Source organism: Acomys minous (assembly GCF_964271855.1).
Source record: "Acomys minous genome assembly, chromosome: 15".
Classification (NCBI taxonomy): domain Eukaryota; kingdom Metazoa; phylum Chordata; class Mammalia; order Rodentia; family Muridae; genus Acomys; species Acomys minous.
The window spans coordinates 84,720,405-84,741,464 of NC_140497.1; the positions used below are offsets into that span (position 1 = coordinate 84,720,405).

The following is a 21,060-nucleotide window of genomic DNA, read 5'->3' on the forward strand; positions in this document are numbered from 1 at the left end:
ATATAAGCATCCAGCTGTCTAGGTTTTCGTGCGGCTGTAAGCTTTCAACTTTTTGAGCACTTCCAAGGAGTAGGATTTCAGACCAAATGCCAAGAGTATATTTGGTCCTGTAAGAATTTGCTAAGGCATCCTACCAAATAGTTGCACCCTTTTATATTTAACCAGCAATGAGTGAGGGCACCATTGTTGAGCATCATGGTCCGTGCTTGGTAGTGTTAGTTGTTTACAAGGCATCAACTAGCGCCATCTTTTTACTTTGCTTCCATTGCTCAGATTTCCTATGATGCAGAGCATCTTTGCGTATGTTGGTTTGCCATCTTCATATCCTTCTGTGCTGACATACCTATTCAGGTTTTACACCTACTTGAAATATCAAGTTGGTCATTTTCTGACTGTTGACTATTTCCCAGAGGTTTTTTGTTTTTTTGGCGTGTTTTAGATAACAGCCCCTGATTAAACATGTGTTTGGCAAATGTCTTTACCCTGTGTATGACTTATCTTTTCATATTATACAGCATATTTTCAATGAAGTTCAGATTATCAGTTTTGTTTCCGCGAATTGCACCTCACACGCTGTATATAAAATCATCATCATGAGGTCATTTGCATTTTCTTGTGTTGTCTTTGTTCCATAAGCTTTGCGTTTTACGTATATGCACATGATTTATAGCAAGTTAATGCCTGCCAGTGGTGTGAGGTCTATGAGTAGCTCTAGATTCCATTTCATGGTACATGTGTATTGTTCATGCCTTGTGTGCATACATGTGTTGTATGACCATGTGTATGTTTGACATGTACAAAGAGGCCAGAGGAAGATGTGGATTACTGCTTTATCACACAGCACCTTATTTCCTCGAGACAGGGCATCTCACAGAACCTGGAGCTAGGCTGGCAGCCAAGTAGCCACAGAGATTCCCCTGTCCCCACCTTCTACAAGGCTGAACTTACAAACTTACATGTAGCACACTCCACTTTTTACTCAGTGGTCTGGGCTTCTGAACTCAAGTTCTGGCTTGTTTTTGTTTGTTTGTTTGTTTTGTTGTTGTTTTTCTAATTTGTTTCTCAAACTATCAGGTAAAATTCTTTTTGTTTACTGGAAAAATAATTTGATGAATAATCTTTTCCATGTTGATTTAGCTGCGTATGATTTTGAAGCTCTCTCAGGTGTCACTGGTTAGAGTGTTCTAAGCTTTCCTGTTCTCTAGTGTGACATAGAAAGATTGACAGCCCTAATTGTGAGATAAATGATAACAGTAATATTTAAAAAGCAAAAGCAATTGATGAGGTCGTTTTTTAAAATCCTAAGTATTTTTAGGATTCTATAAGATACTTAAATTTTTATTATCAAAATTCTTGTGTATTATTTTTTAAAACATTATTCATTGGTTTAGGATAAAAACAAGGCTGTCAGTTATCTATAAAATTTAACATCTCTAGAGTGATAATATGATAGATAGTCTCAAGTTTAGTATTTGCTTAAATTATACCAGCATGATTTGTTGTAAGAAAAAAGTACTTGAAAAATTATATAAGATTTCTTTCAAATATTCAATCCACAATCTGTTGGGTTTGTACTGGATACCATTTATTTCTCTCTATATATACATAGTATATACATATATTTATATATACATTTATGCACACATCTATATATACATTTCTAATGGATACATTTGTGTGTGTGTATATATATATATAAAGCACGAATTTGTTCCTGTTCCTCTGTTGTTGGGCAGCTCATTTGGTTCCATATCTTAGTTATTATGAATAGTGCTACAATAACCATTGGTGTGCAAGTGTCTCTGTGATATGTAGACACAGATAAAGAAAATGGTTGTTTATGGACACAGTGGGTTTTTTCATCTCTAAAGAAAAATGAAGATTTGTTCTTTGCAAGAAACCAGATAGATCTGGAGATAATCGTGCTAAACAAATTAAGTTAGTCTCAGATAAGTATTGCATGTTTTATTTCATTTGTGGGACCCAGATATTGTGGATACATACATATGCACATATGTGCACCAATGATGTGAAACTGTATGAGAAAAAAAAGGGATTAATTGAGGAATAGGGAGAAAGAACAGGATAGTGGTGTTCAGGGAAGTATGCTCAAAACGTTATGTATTTGCATGATAATTTTCTTACATAACTTTGCACATAATAATCAAAAAGGACAGACCCTTCTATCCTAGGCATGCAAGCACATGCCAATAATCTCTGCACTTATGAGGCTGAGACATGAAGATCTCCAAAGCTTAAGGCCTTCCTGGGCTACATGGTTTCACTGGACCAAAAATCAAACTTTACTATAGACTAGGTGAGTAACTTAGTTGTGCTATATTCTCAACACACACACACACACACATACACACACACACTCACTGGCACACACTCACTGACACATACACACTCACTGACACATGACACACACACTCACTGACACACACTCAGTGACACACATACCCACTGGCACACACAGGCTGTCCTATGTCTCCTTGGTCGTGTAGAATCAAAACCAACCAACTTGGCAGGTTGCTTGGCTCATTGTCATACTAAGCACTTGCATTGTGAGGATCTCGGTTTAACTCCCAACCTACCCCAAAGAGATTTTGTCCTGGTCTGAACTTGGGCTGCCTTTCGGTGCCTACCTTCTGCATTCCTCCTGTGCACTTCAGCAGCTCTGGCTTTTGTTTTGTGTTTTGTTTTTCTGGTGCTGGAAATAGAACCCAGGCCACCCTTCTACGCGTTTGGCTCTTCTACCACCTAGCTACACCTGCAGACCCCGGTTTTCTTTCTTTGTGCTCTGTGAACATGCCAAACCCATTTCTCCTCAGAGTCTTTGCACTTTTCTCCATTTGACTTGGATCTATTTTCCTCCCAATACCCAGGTCTTTCAGGTCAGGTCAACTGTCACCTCCTTAAGGAGGTACTGTCCAACGACCATACTTAATGTTCTGTTCACACTCTATCCAACCACTGCTGTATTCTGTCCTCATACCTTATTGTCTTCATAAAACTTATTGCTATCTGAAATTGCTCATATTATCTGTTTTACCCACTGGAATGAAAGCTAATGAAAGCCAAGACCCCACATAACTTGTACATCACCAGTTCGCCACAGTCTACAGTCCTGCCTGACCCTAGCTGGATGCATTTGCTGGAATAAGACTATTCCCTGCACTGTGGTTTGGGTTGTCCTTCATCAATAATATTCAAGGAGAAGACAATATTACATAGCAATTCCTTTGGAGTTTAAAAATGCTTAGTAGCTATACATACAGTGAAAGATATGGATTTCCAGTTGAGTCTCTCTCATCAAATTTCTTTACCTACTTTTTCTATAACCTATCAGTTCCTGACTCTATAATATCAGTCTCCTTAAGACACAGTCAACATCCTTGTTTTGCTTTATTTTAGTACCCAGTGCAGTTTGGTACTCATTAATTAATTTTAATATTTTTGTTAAGTGAACAAAATAGAAAGCGATACAACAAATAAATATTGAGCACATACTGATGATATAACAATTTTACATCAACTTATAGTTAAGTGAGTAGGCAATTCCAGGACTTATAAAGAGAAGCTACAATAGGGAAAAGAAAACTGAATGAGGTTTAAAAGAATGCGGTTTTCAGCAAAATAAACCCAAGTAATAATTCTGGCAAGATGCTTAAGTATTTTTGCTCAGGGCCAGTGTGAACCTGCATAACAGTGCTGTGAGCTGGCTCCTATCACCTTCTCATCCCCTTACCTTGTAGATGAAGCAGCAGCCCAGAGAGGCTGAATAGCATGGTCCTCATCCCACAGCTTAGATGACACTCACTGGTTCTCTAAATAGTTATGTGGCAAGACACGCCCGTATATAAAACACATGTAGGCACAGCCCTCACCTCTATGCCTCTTTTATCAAATATGTGTAATTATTCTTCCAGTTATCCAAGCCAAGAACCACGAAGTCATTCTTTTTCCCTCCCTAACTCGGAGCTCTGTTCCTATTCTTGACTATTTTTCACCACCATTGTTCATAATGACATATTCTATTAAATGCAAATTAGTTCGTGTCCTTCCTTAAAACGCCGCGGTGTTCTCTGTGTGCATCTAGCTACTGGGTAACACGGGTCTAGAGTTGTTCCTTTAACTTCTCACGTTACTCTGCAATGGCTTTCTTCCTGTCCCTGGCCCAGTGCCAGGCTCTTGGTCCTTCCCGTGTATTCCCTGTTGGCAGCACTGCTCAGCCTTTTGTGTTGCTGAGTGGCTCTGTCTTGTTTACCTCTGCTGAACTTCGCTACCCTCTTGGAAGGTCTTCCCAGATGTCCCACGGTCAGATTTTGTCATCATCTTGTTGTATATCACGTTCAGAAGCTCTAGGATCTGATTCTCAATGCGTTACCTGTCCCCTTGATCAGGGGTCTGACTCCTGAGGGTGGGGAGCTCTGCCCTCTGCACAAGGCTGTGTCCTGGGAGCGGGGACAGTGCCTGGCAATATGGACAAACAGTAAGCACTTATCAAATGAATGATTCTGCTTGCGCAAGAGCTGAACACACATAATTGATGGCTCACCGAAGCATGATGCTTAATTTCTACAAGGGCCTTCCTAAAAAGTGTGTCAAACACCAAGATGAGCTAGCAGGGACATAAAGTAGGGCACGTTGTAAAGGTTGGTTAGAGCTTGCATGGATTAAGGATCTACCATGTCACAGGCACTAAAACGGACTTGATTCAGTGCATAGGCGAGTCCTTAAAGCCACGGACACTCCAAAAGCCCCATTTCAGTTAATGGGTTTAAACTCTTATAGATACAGCTGGCATCAAGGAGAAGGATGGCTTCGCACTTGCCACCATCTTGGCTGCACAGCCAGCGCATCATAAATATTGATTTGCAACACACGTGAGGAACAATTAAGTGGACAAATGAGGAAACAGACAAATAGATGGGGCAGCCAAAGTTCAATAGGCAAATGAGAGGAGAAACAGGAACTCCAGTCGATTTAAATAGAGAAACATCCTCTAACGAAGCCTAAAGCATAGAAGACACTGTGGAGATTTGATACCAAACAAAGCAAGTGTCTCTGTTACCAGGAACCAGGTTAGGGTTTAGACAACTGGTTTCAAGAGAAAAAGACCAAAAAGGATGGGGAAACACTTAGAGGAACTAAACTGAAGGTCTAAATTAGGCTAGTCTTTACAACCCCTAAAACCACATCAGACTGCAGGAAACTATTTTAGCTGTCATGAAAAATGTTTCTACAGTCAAATGAATCAATTAAAAACATTTTTTTTGAAATGTAATACTTTGGTAAAACAGACACCCAAGAAACAAATAGGTAGATAAGTTGTGCTATTTCAAAGTAGATTTTCTAGGCTTTCTAAGTAATGTAAAAAGACAAGTTGGGAAAAGTAAAGGAGGGAGAAGCATGAACATGAAAACCAGAAAGGAGAGAGAGAAAGAGAGGGGAGAAGGGGGAGGGAGGGGGAGAGAGAGATGGAGGGGGAGAGAGCGGGGGAGGGGGAGGGAGGGAGGGAGAGAGAGGGTGTTAGAAATAGACGATATTAGATAATACATTCTTTAGGACCACTGCGTGGGGGCTTAAATGCATTCCGTGAGGTTTCAGAACTACCTAAAAGGACTCCGCAATCAACAGTGTTTTTCATGACTTGATAACATCTCGATGCATGACAGCTATAGGGTCCTGTATCCGAAGGAGACTTTTCTGTCTAAGTCTTTCCCTAAAGCACATTACACCTTCAAGGGAAAAACAACGTGAATTTCCATGCACAGCACATTTCTAAGGCTCTTGCCATGTTAAGTATGGCAAATTTGAAAATTAATTTTAAACATTCATTTTCATTCTCCTATGCTTATTCCACATCGAGGTATTAAATGAAAATGATAGTTAATTCTAAAAAGTGGGGAAACCAAGGAAAAACTGATGGTTAAAAACTGAAGGAGTGGCCTCCGTTATCTAAGACCTTTGAAGCCTAAAATATTCAGAACCTCAGAATGCCTGCCTGACATTTCATTTTGCAAGAAGTCTAAACAACCACAATAAATTCACAAATGCAGACATACCACAGTTAAATTTCATTTCACGCTCAGTGGGCAAACATTATGAGGTGTTGCGCACTGTCCTGTACTGCCCTTTTAACTCAGAATCTTGTTGGTAGGGGAGGGTCAACCCTGAAATACTTCCCAGGTGGATGAATTAGCTTAGTTCACCCCATCCCAGATCACAAACCAGAAAGTTTATTTCACATTACTCTTTAGGTATCAGCTCTTTATTGAATAAATAACAAAAACAGTCAGCAATTGCATGGGATCAGATTCGATTTTCAATTAGGAATTAGTCAGGGAAAGCCTTTTGGAAATGTAGGTGTGGTGTTTTTTCTCTGTCTGTCTGTCTGTCTGTCTGTCTGTTTTTCCCCTCTGCATCAGTTTGTCACATTGCTGAACGGGACATAGTATGAATAGGGTTTGCCAGCATGTTAGAGACAGTAGCCAAGGGTGCACAATACTCAAATTAGGTGAATATGCTTACAAACTGGAAATCTGTCCTGTATTCAGCACAGTTCTCAACTTTCCATATGATAAATATGCTTGTAAGAGAAAAATCTGTTTATAATGATTTCAGCTCATGATTCTAACCTGGCACAAAGTGATCACAAAAATTATACATACATACATATATATATATATATATATATATATATATATATATCATACATACATGTATATATGTATGTATCAGCATATACATCCATTTTGATGTAGAGGCCACACATTTTTTTCTGGTGTCCCTTTTGCTACCATCTTATTTCCTATTTGAGGCATGGAATGGCTTTTGATCACATCTTAATTTAAAATCACACTATAAGTGGCTGTAAAGATCTAACTTGATCTTCTTTTGTAGCCAGCCTCTTAAATGCAGTTATCCAATATTGTTAAAGATATTTGAATAGAATATAATTAGGATGTTTTATGTTTAAATTACATATGCATGAGACACATAATCTATGGGTTTCATTTAGTAAAGAGGGTGTGATAAATCACTTCTACTATAAAGCTTGTTACAGTAATATGAATACCATTGGTCTTGAGACTGAAGTACTCCCCCACTCCCCGACCCCTGACTCTGCCATCCTCACTGTGACACTGTGTCTTTCCTGATGTCATGGGAAGGCTGCCACAGTTGACCTCGTGTGCAGACACCACATCATCTAAAAAGGCTAGATTATTTGGCGTATTAAGTATTTATCAAATGCGCTGCATGCCTGTACCTGCTTCTCAGAAGATACCATAGCCGTCAGCAATGGAAACATGCAAAGAAGGGTGTCCTTTAATTAGCAGTCTAGGAGATTTCATAGGTTAAAGACTTAATCTTAATAGTTGGCCTACTCTTTTAATAAACTCGATGGAGAACCTACTTCAAAAGAGTATAGAAACCATACAAGTGCTTTATAGGCAATTGCCTACTTCCCAGGAGGAAAATGAGTGCTTCAGTGTGTGTGTGTGTGTGTGTGTGTGTGTGTGTGTGTGTGTGTGTGTGTGTTAATATGTATTAGCTGTTCTTGGTTGAAGTACATTTTGTTGAGTAATTTGACCTACTTTGTTTTCTCATGTGAACACATTTCTGTCTTAGAAACTTAGTATCATGCTTTAGTGCCCCTTAGCTCCACTAGTGCCCACTTGTTACAACAGCGGCTTTCTCTACAGGAGAAAAGGTTGCTGCCATTGTTTTACAAGTAATTAGTGTTTGGGGACTAGTGACTCATAGATTTCTACCATGGTCCACAGGCATGGATGCCTGCAGGGTCCAGAGGTGACTGAGAGAATTGGACCCAGGGGAGGGGACTATAACTAAGTGGAAAGCACAGACTTATTGGTGGATGTTGCTCTCTCTCAGCTTCTATCTCAAGTTACAATATGGAACTGGGTCCTGGGTTAGCAGATCTTCTGGTATTTTAAGAAAATGTCTGGTTTATTCATGTAATCTCCTAACTTTTAGCTCTTGACCCAGTTTTATATAAAACGAAAGCCAAGCACTTGGATAAGCCAAATAAAATACGACTAAGGGAGATAATTGCCCCAGGAGCTGCTGTTTGCAGCCTGTCAACTAGCTACCTATTGAGGCAGCCAGATGCAGTCACCAGTGTGCCAAGACCAGTGCAGCCTTCCTGGTGCTGTGGGGCGGGGCTGTCTCTGTAGAGATGCAGCCTGCCTTGCTGAGAACAGTGCAGCTATGCATCACTAACTCAACAGTTGTCCAGGATGACTCACAGCTGTACGGTAGAAAGGGTCGGGTCTTCACTTGCTAAGCAGGAAAACTCTGAGGTAGAGGCTGAGAAGGCATTCAGAACTGTGGACTCAGGACTCTGTTTTCCTCCAACACCTCTGAGGGGACATTCCTGTCACGCCATTTCCATCTAGACACTCACCTGTGAGTTTCTGGTCCCTCGTGTCATGCCTACTGGTGCACAGCCACATTCATTCATTATCTGTGACCTAAGAAGATTCTGGCTCCTCTTTCCTGGTTCCATATTCTAATAAAACTGATATATTCTCTGCCATGACCCTCCAAATAGAAACTCCTAAGTTCCTCTTTAGCATCACAGCCACATGAATCCTGAGATGTTTACCTCCCAACTAAAATCCTCCAGAAGAGAGGAGGATGGGGAAATCTGACCAACAGGACGGACGGCCACAACGTGAGCTGAACAAGGACAGCAACCAGCATGCCAAAGCAGATGAGGGAAAGACCACGAGGCCTTAAGCCGACACCAAGAACTACAGACAACCAAGGAAAGACGAGTGTGTGGGAAGCAGCCTTACTCAGCGAAGAGCACACCAACCGGTTCTCTGATACCAGATGGCTGAGTAAACACAGGTGGCTGGAGACATGGCTAAACAGCGCAGAGCCCATTCAGAAGAGCTGAGCTCTGTTCCCTGAACCCATGATGGGCGGCTCATCCATGATGCCTGTAGCTCCAGGTCCAAGAATTAAAACATTGCTGCCTCTCCAAGGCTGTGCGCGCGCAGACACACACACACACACACACACACACACACACACACACACACACACACAGAGAGAGAGAGAGGGGGGGGGGCAATCAAAGAGACATATATAATTACATGACATAAATATTTTGAAAAGAAAAACAGCAACTAATAAAATCACGAGTTAGGGAGACCTCTGCTTCTGATAGACAGCTTGGGGACAATTTCACATGTCTGTGTTGGGTCCTCCGCAAAGGTGGTTGCTCACTACTGTTGGAGGAGTGAGTCTTAGCAAATACTGACAGAGAAAACAGGTGAACTTCAGTGGAGAGTTTTAAGTTGCTCTTTGTAAGGCATCATCAGTGTTCAAAATCTCAGCCTCGTCTGATGAGTGTGTCAGCTGTTCTGGGCTTAATGGGAGCTCTTAACTACAGATGCAGTGCAGATACTCCACCTGACATGTCCTTGCAGTTACAGTTATAGTTGTATGTAGTTGTGGTTGCAGGTAGATACAATGTGCATCTGTGTTGTTTCTAAGGAATTATGTGCACTTGGCCAATCAATCACACCAGTGAGGGTTTTTGCTTAGCTCAACTAAGAAGAAGGAAAAATAGTATCCAAATCTTCAAACTCTGTGTCTTTGTTAGGCTTTCTATTGCTCTTAATAGTAACAAAAGAGAAAGGTGGGAAAGAAAGGGTTTATTTGGATTACACTTTCACAGCAGTTTATCACTGAAGGAAGTCAGGACAGGAACTCAAACAAGGCAGGAACCTAGAGGCAGCAGCTGATGCAGAGGCCATGGAGGGGTGCTGCTTGCTGCCTTGCTCCTCATAACTTGCTCAGCTTGCTTTCTTATAAAACCCAGGACCGCCAACCCAAGGATGGCATCACCCATGATGGTATGGGCCCTCCCCAGTCAATCACTAATTGATCTCAGGCTTGCCTCCAGCCTGATCTTATGAAGGCATTTTCTTAATTGAGGATCCTTCCTCTCGGATGACTTTGGTTCGCGTCAAGTTGACATAAAACCATCCAGCACATCTGTTTCAAGAACAATCACATAGGAAAAAAACTTGGTATTTAGTGTAAGTAGCTCTTAGGTAGACAAGATAACCTCTACATTAGTAGGAGAAACTGAGTTGTCCTCCCTGCCCCAACAGTGTGCAGTGGATAATCTGAGGCACGAACACAGCTGTGAACCTTCTTTCTTCCCTATGGAGGGCTGTGCACCTTTGCCCACGTGTTGTTGTGCTGACTTGAGAGACGGCGATGTTTCTCATTTATTGATCTGTTATTCAATGTCTAGACTCCGGATCTTCAAGCTTCTAGTTAATTATGTTTAATTGTTCTGCTTTGCTTTGGTTGAGGAAGCCACAATAATAACGAAGGGATGCAGAACCTAAGGACGGTGACGGTGACTTTTGTTGTTGTTGTTGTTCAAGGATGTTCATGAGACATAGCATCTTTTTGTCAGCCTCATTAAGTTTCTATTTCTCGCCACAAACACCATCCTCTCCTCAAGCACACAAAACGAGGAACCTCAAGGCATAGGGGTGTTTCATGGCATTATTGAATGTAGCTCCACACACTTCAGAGCTGAAATGTCCATGGTTGGTAAGTATTTGACTTCCTAAATAAAAACTGTCCGTACCTCCTCATGAGCAGTCCGTACCTGGAGAGAGAGCCCTGTCTAAATGTAGAAGAGAGCCTCATTGCCTGTGCACCTAACTACAGGTCATGAGAGTACAAACCCCCCCCCCCCCCCCCGCCCCGTGACGGCTCTGCAGACTTGTTTTGATACTGTTATTGAACAACCATTATTCGGTCAGATGCAGTTCTTTAAATTACATTTCTGGGAACAGGAAGCTGTAGAATATAGTTAGTTTGCTAGGTGCTGTGAATAGTGAAATAGGCTGTTAGCCAAATGGCGTGGTCCTGGTGTTAGAAAAACCCCATCCGTGTGGCGGCTTCTGGAAGAAAAACCCTAGAGTGGAGAAGATCACACAGGGTTTATGCTTATCCATGTAACCTCCAGGGGAAATCTGTACTTTGGCCTCAGGTAATTTTGATAGAGTTGTTGTTTGGGTTTTTAAGTTGTTTGTGGTTGTTTTTTTTTAAGATATAAATAAAGGCATAGACACATATAAAACAGTTTCTCCCTTTAAGGATTCAGTTTCACTTGCCTTTTAGCTCATTTGTTTTATTGGTTAAGCAGCCTGCTGCCTCAGCCCGAGCCACACTTGAGGTCCACACACTCAAAGTTGGATTATTTGTGTTTCCTTTCTCTGAAACTGTGCGGGTTTCCTTTATTTGCTGTTACTAAGCCTATGAGAAGCTTCCTCTGAGAAGCGCATTTTAATATTTAGATCAAACAGCGATTGGAATACATTAATGCCCAGTGGGTAAGCGTGTCGTTTGAAAGCAGCTGCTGAGCCTTCTCCCTGCTGCTCCAATTAACACATACAGCACACTCGGTTGGCAAGAGGGCTGTGCATATGGATGAAACCACTTTGCAGATCACTTGCAGGGCTTGCCAGAGAGCCCGAAGGGTTAAGCAGCCTTCTCTTTCCCTAAACTGTAGCTTTCTAGGAAGCTTTCCACGCTCCCGCTGTGCTTTGACCAAAGGAATGCTAATAGGAGTAGGTAGGATTAGCAGGTGAGGAAACCCAGGGCGTCCCTAGCTTTGGTTCAGCCCTCTGACGAGCGCCCTCCCCCACCCCGCGCGCCCCTGAGATGGAGGTGTTGGGTAGTGACATTTTAGTGCTGGGATGCCTCTTGCTTGAAGCTCAATCTCTTGAACTTTTGTTTGGTTTGGAAACAAGTTAAAGCCCACAGCCTTGCCGTTTTCCCCTCCTTTTAAGTGTTATATTACTTTTATTATCATCTTACTTTCTTTCTCTGCCCCACCCATCCTTAAAAAAAATAGTAGATTTGACAGTTTCTTAAGCTAAATGAGAAGTCTCATCTAGGTAGTCCCATATCGCTACTATGTTTTCCCCTGCTGTGGCTGAACTCTCAGCCCAGATGGGCACAGGAAGAAAGGCTGGAGGGTAATGTGTCCGGGTCCCTGGGCTTGGTGAGGGGCATTCATGCTTCAGCGCCTTGTGGAGCAGCTGGGCTGTCCGCTCTGCTGCTGGCTGTGCCGCGCTGCCCCGGGAGCCAGTCATGGACCGCTTCCTGGGATTTGTCAAGCAGATCCGGAGATCTAGGAGAAGAAAGGGGAAAAAGTACCGTCCAGAAGAGGATTACCAAGAGGGCTATGAGGATGTCTATTACTACGCTTCCGAGCATTTTCGAAGTAAGCGCTTCCTTTCACTCTCCCCCTCTCCTGGTCCTTCTCACATGCCGGGGCTAACAATAAACCTTGCATGTTTCTTTACTCTTGGATGCAGAAGGTTTACCAGATGGTGTTCTTTGAAGTGCTAGGTCCATTGTGCTTGATTTGTTGTGAGTCTAGCTGCCAGATCATACCTAGACACCGCTACCAGTGCGGGTCTATACGGAGGTTAATATTGTAGATGTAATTGATTGATTCTGTTATTTTAAAGAGCCGCGGGGAAAAAAAAGTATCCTGTAGGTGGCTAGAATATGTTCTGTTGTTGTTGCTTTCCCCCCCTCCCAGTCATTTTATGTGTGTGTGTGTTTTTTTCTCTTTTCAAGGTAGAGAAGGTTGGATTGTTTGAAAGTCCTTGTTCATGTTGAAGTTTATGCTCATGATTAATGCTCACTGTCCGACTTCTGGACAGTTAGTTACCTGTGATGCTGTTTGTATAAGGAACTTCAAATGCTTTTCTCTGATGTGTGTTCCTAATTTTCTTATTAAGTCAGGGGAACTCCTTTGCTGACAGCTGGCAGCAGCAATACCTGTAGAAATTATTTTTTTTAAAAAAAATACTCACATGGAGACATTTGTAAATTGACTTTAAAATAGCAGAGAACTAAAATTTTTTTCTTGTACCTGTCAGGGTTTCTGGTGAGGCTTAGAAGGGTCCCAATAGATTTAAAATGCCCAGAAATGCCTCAGGGTGCAGAGAGAAAGCATTTCCCTGCCAAGATCACTGAGTTTATGTGCCCAAATGAAGGAGAGGGGGCTGACAGCTATGTGTGATCTACATTTGAAAAATTAAAAGTTATTTCTTATCTTTTTGAGCAAGGATCTTTATGAATTTGTACTTGAACCACATTTTCCCCCCTCTGGCCTTTTGAAGTCTAACCATGAATGTATCCCATTTATACCTTTTGAGCATTGACTAATAAATAATTTAGATCCTATTTCCGTGGCACTGAAAGGCATGAGAATTATTCCTACATGACAAACCCCTGCTGTGATTGATGAGGGCCGAGGGTTGAAACCTCATGTGGTGACGGTAACACAATAACGCAAATTGTAATTCTTTGATATTTGCCTGAACAGTATTGCCATAATGTTTTCACAGAGTCTTCTCTGAATCTCAGGGAGTATTTTCATGTTATATTGCCCTATTATGAATAATCTACTATAATGTAGTGACAGTCTCTGTTTCCTAAATTTAGCTTCCTTGATATATTCTCAAATTTAGCTAAGATTTGTGGTACATAAAAAAGAAATATACTGCCAGCTTGCATGAGAAGTGATTCTGAAATGCCGAAAGTAGGGATGGGGAGCTTAACAAGATGTCCAGGGCTGCTATTCCTTGAATGTCTTTCTGGTAACCAATCCCCCCCCCCCCCCCCCAGGCCTAACTCACACCCTCTGTGACTTATGTCGTGCTGGGTGTGTGTACAAAAGGACCCAGCAAAAATCTCCTCCAATGCTTGCATCCTAATTGTTTTGCTGAGTTGTTTTTTTTTTTTTTAAATAAATTTGCTGAAAAGCATGTCAGCAGGGAGAGTGTTTTCCATGAAGAGAGTAAAAAGATGACACAAGGGAAGGCAGTAATTGTCATTCATCAAGTTCAGTAAATCAGAGAAAACTGTGCTTTCTTTCTCTGATTCATCAAGGTCTATCTAAGGATAAGATGCTAAGGAGCCAGCCTTAGCCTCGATGTGGGGAAAATAGCATGCAGGGATTACCGTGGAAGCACCTTTTCTTCACAGGACGCAGCTGAGAACTTGTGGACTTAGCTGGCTGTTGGGTCCCCAACTTCAATAATGCACCATCACAAACAGAATGTGTCACAGCGAAGTGACATCTGGAGCTTGGCATTTCATCAAATATTAAATAGCCTGAGCTTTTGCAAAAGGCATAGTCACATAGCACAGTGACCTCAGAGTGCATCTTCGGTTCCAGTTTCAGGGCCTCCCCTGAACTGGACAGAGAAGATCCATTTGTGTTTTACTGCTATGGAAAAGTGTACAGAGCAAGCTGATGATTAAAGCCAATCTTCTCAAATGAGTAATACGGCCGAACTCAATTACATCTGTAGCATATCTATTTTAATTGGTCTTTGGTATAATTTGGAAATTTGTACCCCATGTATTTCCCCACATGGGGAGAAACCCTGTTACATTAAGGCTTAGAGTATGGTAGAATTTGTTGATGGTGTTCACATATTATTTAGTGATGCCATTGATTTTAAAAAAAATCATGAAATTTATAAGAAATTTATCATATGATAATGAAAGGTTGAGCTAGTAAGGGCTTCCCCCAAATACCCCCAAGTTCTTCCCTCTCTTGTACAGTTTGAAGGGCTTACTGATAGATTTTATGCCAAATAATGTGTCTTCCTTTCTAGATTCTAATTGAGAGTTTCATCATCTTTTCCTTTTTCTTAGATTCCCCTCAGTTATCATACTAAATGCCAAAGACCAAATTAAGATGTTAATAGGGCCAGATGCTGTGGCATAAAGATTGTTCTAGTAATGGATGACTTTTCTGCAGCCCTGTGAAAGCTGGCTTTTAACAATGACGATAGACTGGTTTTCTTAAAGGAAAAAAAAATCTGTGTATTATTTTGAACCAATATATGCAAATGGGTACAAGTGGCAGGACGAGATATTTTACTAAAAACAGCCTTCGTCACTTATCAGTTCTTTCATCATTTTAGAGTTGTAGTTTTAAGCAAACAAGACAGAAGCCTTAGGCACATCAATCAGTTCTGGGTTTTAGTTCATTACACGTGACACAAAGTGTCTTTATTTATAATAATTTTTCCAGGTACAGAAATATAATCTTATATTTTAATATTTTTATAATAATTCAGGTAGGAACAGTGGTAGTCAGGAAGAGGGGCAGGCCGCCTGCAGCATCCTGCTGTTTAGCCTGGGCCTCTTTCCAGCTCCTGGGCTCTAGTGAGACTCCTTCCCCAGCTTCTGGGGCAGCTGATACTAAATGTACTGCTACCACCAAGTAACTATAGGTAAAGGAATTAGACCAAGGGTTTTAACTGATGTCTACACCAGACAGTGCCTCGACTGCTCTGAAGGAGCTGTCTAACTAGCGAACCATCCATTTTGATGAGGAGCTGTCAGAGGGAGATCCCTTTCACTTAAGCCCATGATTTATCTCGGCTGTTAAGGAATTTGAGTGATTTTTGATAACCCCAAAAAAAGTTCTGAATATGTTGGTGAATCTTAAATATCATCACTTTTATAGGATCTACCAAGGAACACCATTTCCTCTTGAGATTCTTGCATAGATGATTCGAGTGTTTTTCCTTAATAAGAGCTTGACTCAATTACAAAACTGTCATAAACCCAGAGGCAACAACACTTGGGAGCTGGACTCTAAAAATTCAGTTTTATTATGCTTACTGTTTCCCCTCATTAAATATTAGATTATTATTGTGATCTTTATTTTCAAAAAAGGCTCTGGTTGGTCATGCTCATTTTATTTTCCATACAAATTTGAATGTCTGATCCTATTGTTACATATAGTTTTATTCCATACTGGTTACTATTTAGGGTATAAATAGATAGGGTACATCTTGTATTCACTCTCTTTGGACTGGTGTTAGCCGGGATAGAAATTCTGACTTGCTTCTATCTCTTTGCTGAATTATTGACTGGTAGGAACCTGTTTATCTCTTACCTACTCCAGCTCTGGCACCTTTTGCCAGTGCATCATGGGATTGAAGTAGGCATGGGGTTCCTCCATGGCAACTACTCTCCTGGGTTTTCATCTTAGCTCATCTCTGCTGGAGCAAAGCTGTTTGTGAAAACTGTCCCTGGCAGTAGGTAGTGCCCTCTAGCTTTTCCTCCTGAGGTCACTTAACGTGAAACTGTAGAAAGAGTTAATGAACATAGCTACTGGGCTGGCCTTTTGAAGGAAGATCATATGTATTAACACATTATTCTCATTTGTTGTTGTTAATCTTGTTTGCTTATGCTAAACTATGAAGATTCTCATGCGGTGTGTGTGTCCACATAAAAACATTATAGCTAAGCTGTTTCGCCAAGTGATATATACATTTGAAAGTCCTGCTCAGGCCCCTCTGGCTTCAACTTTATTCAAATTTCATTTTAAAAATACTTAATGTATCCTTAATTAATTAAAAAACGTTGCATATTATATTCCTTAGAGCATAAAACAAGTTTGGTGGTGGGTATTTACAGTAAGGGCACTTTTAGACAGTGCAGTGACTTTTTATTTATTTATTTATTTATTTATTTATTTATTATTTATTATTTCTGCAATGGCTCCCTCTCTTCCCTGGAGGACTGTCATCTGGCTAGGATTCTCTCTTAATAAATGTGCTGGAAGGATGCCGGAGTGAGAAGGTCGACATATACTTTAGCAAGAGGCTAACTTCTCCTGTAAGATGTGCAGAGGCTGAGCATGTTAGTGTGTCAGGTTTCCTTGGCCTCTTGGGGTAGAAGTGAAGAGAAGTGGGGGAGGGAAGGAAGGAGGCAAGGGAAGCTTAGCCATCCTTACTTCCCCAGAGCTGACTCACAGAAGCTTTTTCTTCCTGTACTAGAGCCAGTGATCATCAAACTGACAGGTCCTGGATGTGAGGTCCTGGATGATTCACACCTTAGCTGTACTTAGTTTGACTCAAGAAGACCCTGGAGGATTAGAAGAAACAACAATTATAAAAGAGGCGGGCTTGGTTATGAAGAGGCACTTGGTTTGTTTTATTACCATCCTTCCCATTTTTCTTTTGAAAGAATTGCTTTCCATCTGCAGCGCATTCATTTTGCTGAAAATTGATTGGCTGGCGTATTCCATTTGCTGGGTGTTTTGTATCACCAGCTTTACTATACCAAGCTGTATTTTTTTTTCTACTGGAAATAATTTAGGGGAGCATTAAACTTGAAGGTTCTTTAGAATCTATATCGTCTGACCTGTGCGTTTCTTAGATGATAAATAACTAAAACCCCCAGCAGGTTAAGTGATTTTTGCAGGCCTGATTGATCATGTGATCATCACAAAGTTGGAATTAGAAGACACAGCCCTTTCCTAGGTTTTCTCCCCCTAACCATTACCCTTTCTGTACAATTTAGCTCTGTGGTTACTTTTCTGATAAAACTCAAGAGCCTAGGCTTATACATATATGGATTAAAAACTTTCCATGATAAATTGTTCGTTCTTTTAATTTTGAATCATTTTATTTATTAATTTAAAACTGTAAGTCAAATCAATATGTTTTATTTATAGATGATATTGATGATTCATTATCAGTGACTCAAAAACCTACTTTCTGCATCACTTCCCATCTGTCCTGTGGTTCCCAAACATAACTGCTTTGTTATCGAATATGTCTATCAGGCACTTAGGATAGCAAAGTTTCCCTGAGAATAATGGAAGTAGTAGAAGTAGTTAGGTCTACTGTCTGGTGTAGAAAAATCCTTCCTCAATACCTCACAGTAAGGACAGGCGGGTCAAAAGTTTCGATGTGAGCATCCTTGATTCCAGGCAAGGAAGGAACACTCTTAAAACCTATGCTTCCTCTAACCAGATGCCCAGTTACATGGTAGGTCACTTGCATAGACTGATAAAGCATTACAAATTCAGAGTCTTTATCCTGACCCAAGTAATTATAGACTGTAGTGAGTGTAGTGTACTCACATGCTGTGTCTCCTCTCTGATTACATTCTCCCTTCACAGATAGACCATACGGCGTGAGGAGGTGAGTAATTCCTTCAGTGCTATTTTTGTCTTAACTGTACCCAGAAGATCTTTGTTCTAAGCCCACATCCCATGTAGCTTTAAAAAAATCTGTCTGTTCCTTTCCTCGCCTCTTTATGTTTATTACTAAAAGATGACCAAGCTTTTCATCTGTTTAATGAAAATCATGCTTTAGTGCTCTCTGTTTGCATGGTATGGTTGGTGGGCATCTACTTGTCTTCCTTGAAATTATTTTTCTCCTTTAGAAAAGAGCAGTCTTCATATTTAAAATACATAGTTTTTCTAAATTCTGTCATTATTGATTGACTGAATCTGTCGTGCTTCTGGTTTGGACTGGAAGGACTGTTGTGCTTCATTGTATGGGATTTGGTTTAGGAATAGATGCACCAAGCAGGCTGGGCCCCGCACAATGGTCTGCCACTTGGGCACTTGGGAATTTGTAGATTCAACTGGATGTCATGATGCATGGAGAAGCCACCTGTGGGGTCAGGGAGAATGAAACAGCAAACGCATGAGGTGGAAGTGAAACGTAAGGGACTTCTATTCCGCAAGGTCTCCAGCGCCACCCAAACTGCTCCCAGAATGAGAAAGGATTAGGCTCAGAAGCAAAGCTTGTATTGGCTAATTCTAATCTGGTAGTGTTAGAAACTTTTCTAACTTGAAAATATGAGTATTTGTTTTCACTTAATAAGTGCCAGAGATGAAAAACTATATGGTCTCCATTGAAAGTTCTGCCTTCCATCTAAAGATAGAAATCTTAATGGATCTGAGAAACTGTGACGTTAGAGGTGAATCAATAGGGTCCTTATGCTTCTCAGTGTCTCACTTGTCCAATGGACCACAAGTTCCTGGTGCAGGACAGTAAAGACCCAGGAGAACGGAATCGCTGATGAGCCTAGTCAGTAGCCCTGGTCTCACAAGACCACCCCCAGCCCGCAGGGAGCTATGCAGTGAGGATACCAAGGGGGCATATTTAGGCAGACGGCATTTTAATTTAGCTTATCATCTATTTACCATTCATTCCTTGTCCCCGCTTTACTTTACAAGTTGAACCCTGCTTAGAAGGACTCACACAGACACTCCATACAACCCTCACCAACTAATTCACCCTGAAGTTGGGGTGTGGGTGGGGATCGCACTGGTAATTATGGATCTGCAATAGAAGTGACAGAATCCCACTCTGTTATCCCAACTTTTATTATACCATCTCAAAGGCAAAAGACTCCTCTGAAGCATCCATCCATAGACCCCAACTATTGGAGCCCGTTGATTACAAGCTATTGGGTCTAAAGATGGATAAAAATAAAACCTAGGCTCATATAAAGTACTAAGCCTGTGTATATGCATGTTGTAGAAATTATTTGAACTGAGTCTATACTGTTATGAAGTTAAGTCAAATACATTCGTAAGTCATATTTTGAATAACATAAATAAGAGATACATGTTTCCTTTTCTCCCCTCCTCTTCCTCTTGCAGGCTGAGGCTAGGATCCACCCACCAGCTTGCAGATGCTGGACAAGCACTTTATCACTGAAGTACATTAACCCTTGTTTTTATTTTTTGTTTGGTTTTTTTTTCCTGTTGTTATTTGGCACTATGTTTCAGAGTGTAACTCAAACAAGCTGGCCTTAAACTTTGTAATATGGGCAGGTTTGTCTTGAACTCAAGTTCTGCTGCCTATGCTCTGTCAGTATTGAAATTAGATTTATGTGCCTTCATATCTGCTTCTTTTTTATTTCCTATATTCACAAGAAGAGAAGGCCTGGATTGGAGGCGTGGTTTATATATGCTGGCGGTGTGACAGAGTAATAGCCTAGTACATTTAAGGCGTGGTTTCAATTCTTGGCATGGCCAAAGTACACGAAAATTGAATTTGTGGAAATCTTGAGTCATTTTAATTCTTCTAGCAGATATAAATAGAATATCTCTAGCTCCCAAAAGCCAAAGCCAAAATGCCCCAAAATTAGAAGTATATTGAGTATCAGCATACCTCCACCTACAGAAACTTGGATACTTACGCACATATGACATGTCACAGTCAAGGCTGCAAGCACACTAAGGGTGCTGTGTAGGAGAGAAAGTATGTTTTAGGTAAAGTTGTCCCTGTCTGAGAACTAGATTTGGAGCTGTCACTGAGGACACTGGGTCTTGGTGGAGAGTAGAGCAGGAGGTAGGAGGCGTGAGAAATGTGTGTGTACATTTCCAGCAGTACTTCACTCGTCTACTGAATGGATTGTTTTCTTAATGTTTCTTTGTGTAGTCAGTGGTTTGAAATTTGTGATGTGCTCCTTCCCAGAAGTAATAGAGTAAGAATAGGGGGAAATAAATTCAAAGTCAGGCTTGATCATACTCGCATCTGGACCAGTTCACCAATAGGAATAATGAAGTGGCCAAAAAGGATACAAGTTACTAGGCGATGCCTTTGTTTGGCAGAAAATGTAGTTCTGTAGTTGTCGCTCACGTATAGAAGGATTCCGTTTGCCCAACACTGCAACGTTAGGAATGAGGAAGATGGTTAGCTCTGCCTAGACAATGACATCATAAAATTTCAACTTGACTTCTCTACATCACTAAGCAGAGTGCTCAGGCAAAAACTGCCCTTGCCACAGAATCAGAGAGTGCAAATGTGTGATTGCTTCATTGCTTGTTTTTTTTTTATATTAAACACACTATCAAACTCCTCCCTCGTCTTTGAAATTCATTACACTGTAGAAAACGTTAAGGTTTAGATGTGTAATGGGTGTGCTCTTTCCAGACACAAAACCAGATTGTAAAAGCCATGTGTTCACTGCCCACCCTCATCACAGTCCTTTGTGACTAATGGGGAATTGGGCCACATGCATGACTGTTGTTGATTCCATCTCTAGGAGTAGGTAGTAGCAGAGAAATCTGTGTTTTACTGGACTATTAATTACTTTCTGAATGTTTGTTAAATATGATTCCTTTACTATTAAAAACATATCCAATGTAAGAGTAAAAGTATATATATACGATCATCTAAACTGTTTTTCATGAGA

General features: G+C 40.9%; 1 protein-coding gene across 16 annotated transcripts in view; it reads left to right on the forward strand.

The window, feature by feature from the left end:
* The window catches only part of GRIP1 (glutamate receptor interacting protein 1), a 625,712-nt gene that overhangs the window by 227,656 nt on the left and 376,996 nt on the right, over positions 1 to 21,060 (forward strand). For 2 of the 16 annotated variants that reach the window (XM_084760593.1, XM_084760598.1), the window contains exon 1: positions 11,798 to 12,295. The exons of 6 other annotated variants lie outside the window; for them this stretch is intronic. In XM_084760593.1, the coding sequence (XP_084616719.1) occupies positions 12,163 to 12,295 (133 nt within the window). In that variant the 5' untranslated portion in view covers positions 11,798 to 12,162. Of the gene's footprint in view, positions 1 to 11,797; positions 12,296 to 21,060 lie in introns of those variants that run through there. 8 more of the 16 variants (XM_084760579.1, XM_084760590.1, XM_084760583.1 and 5 more) reach the window with 6 other exon arrangements.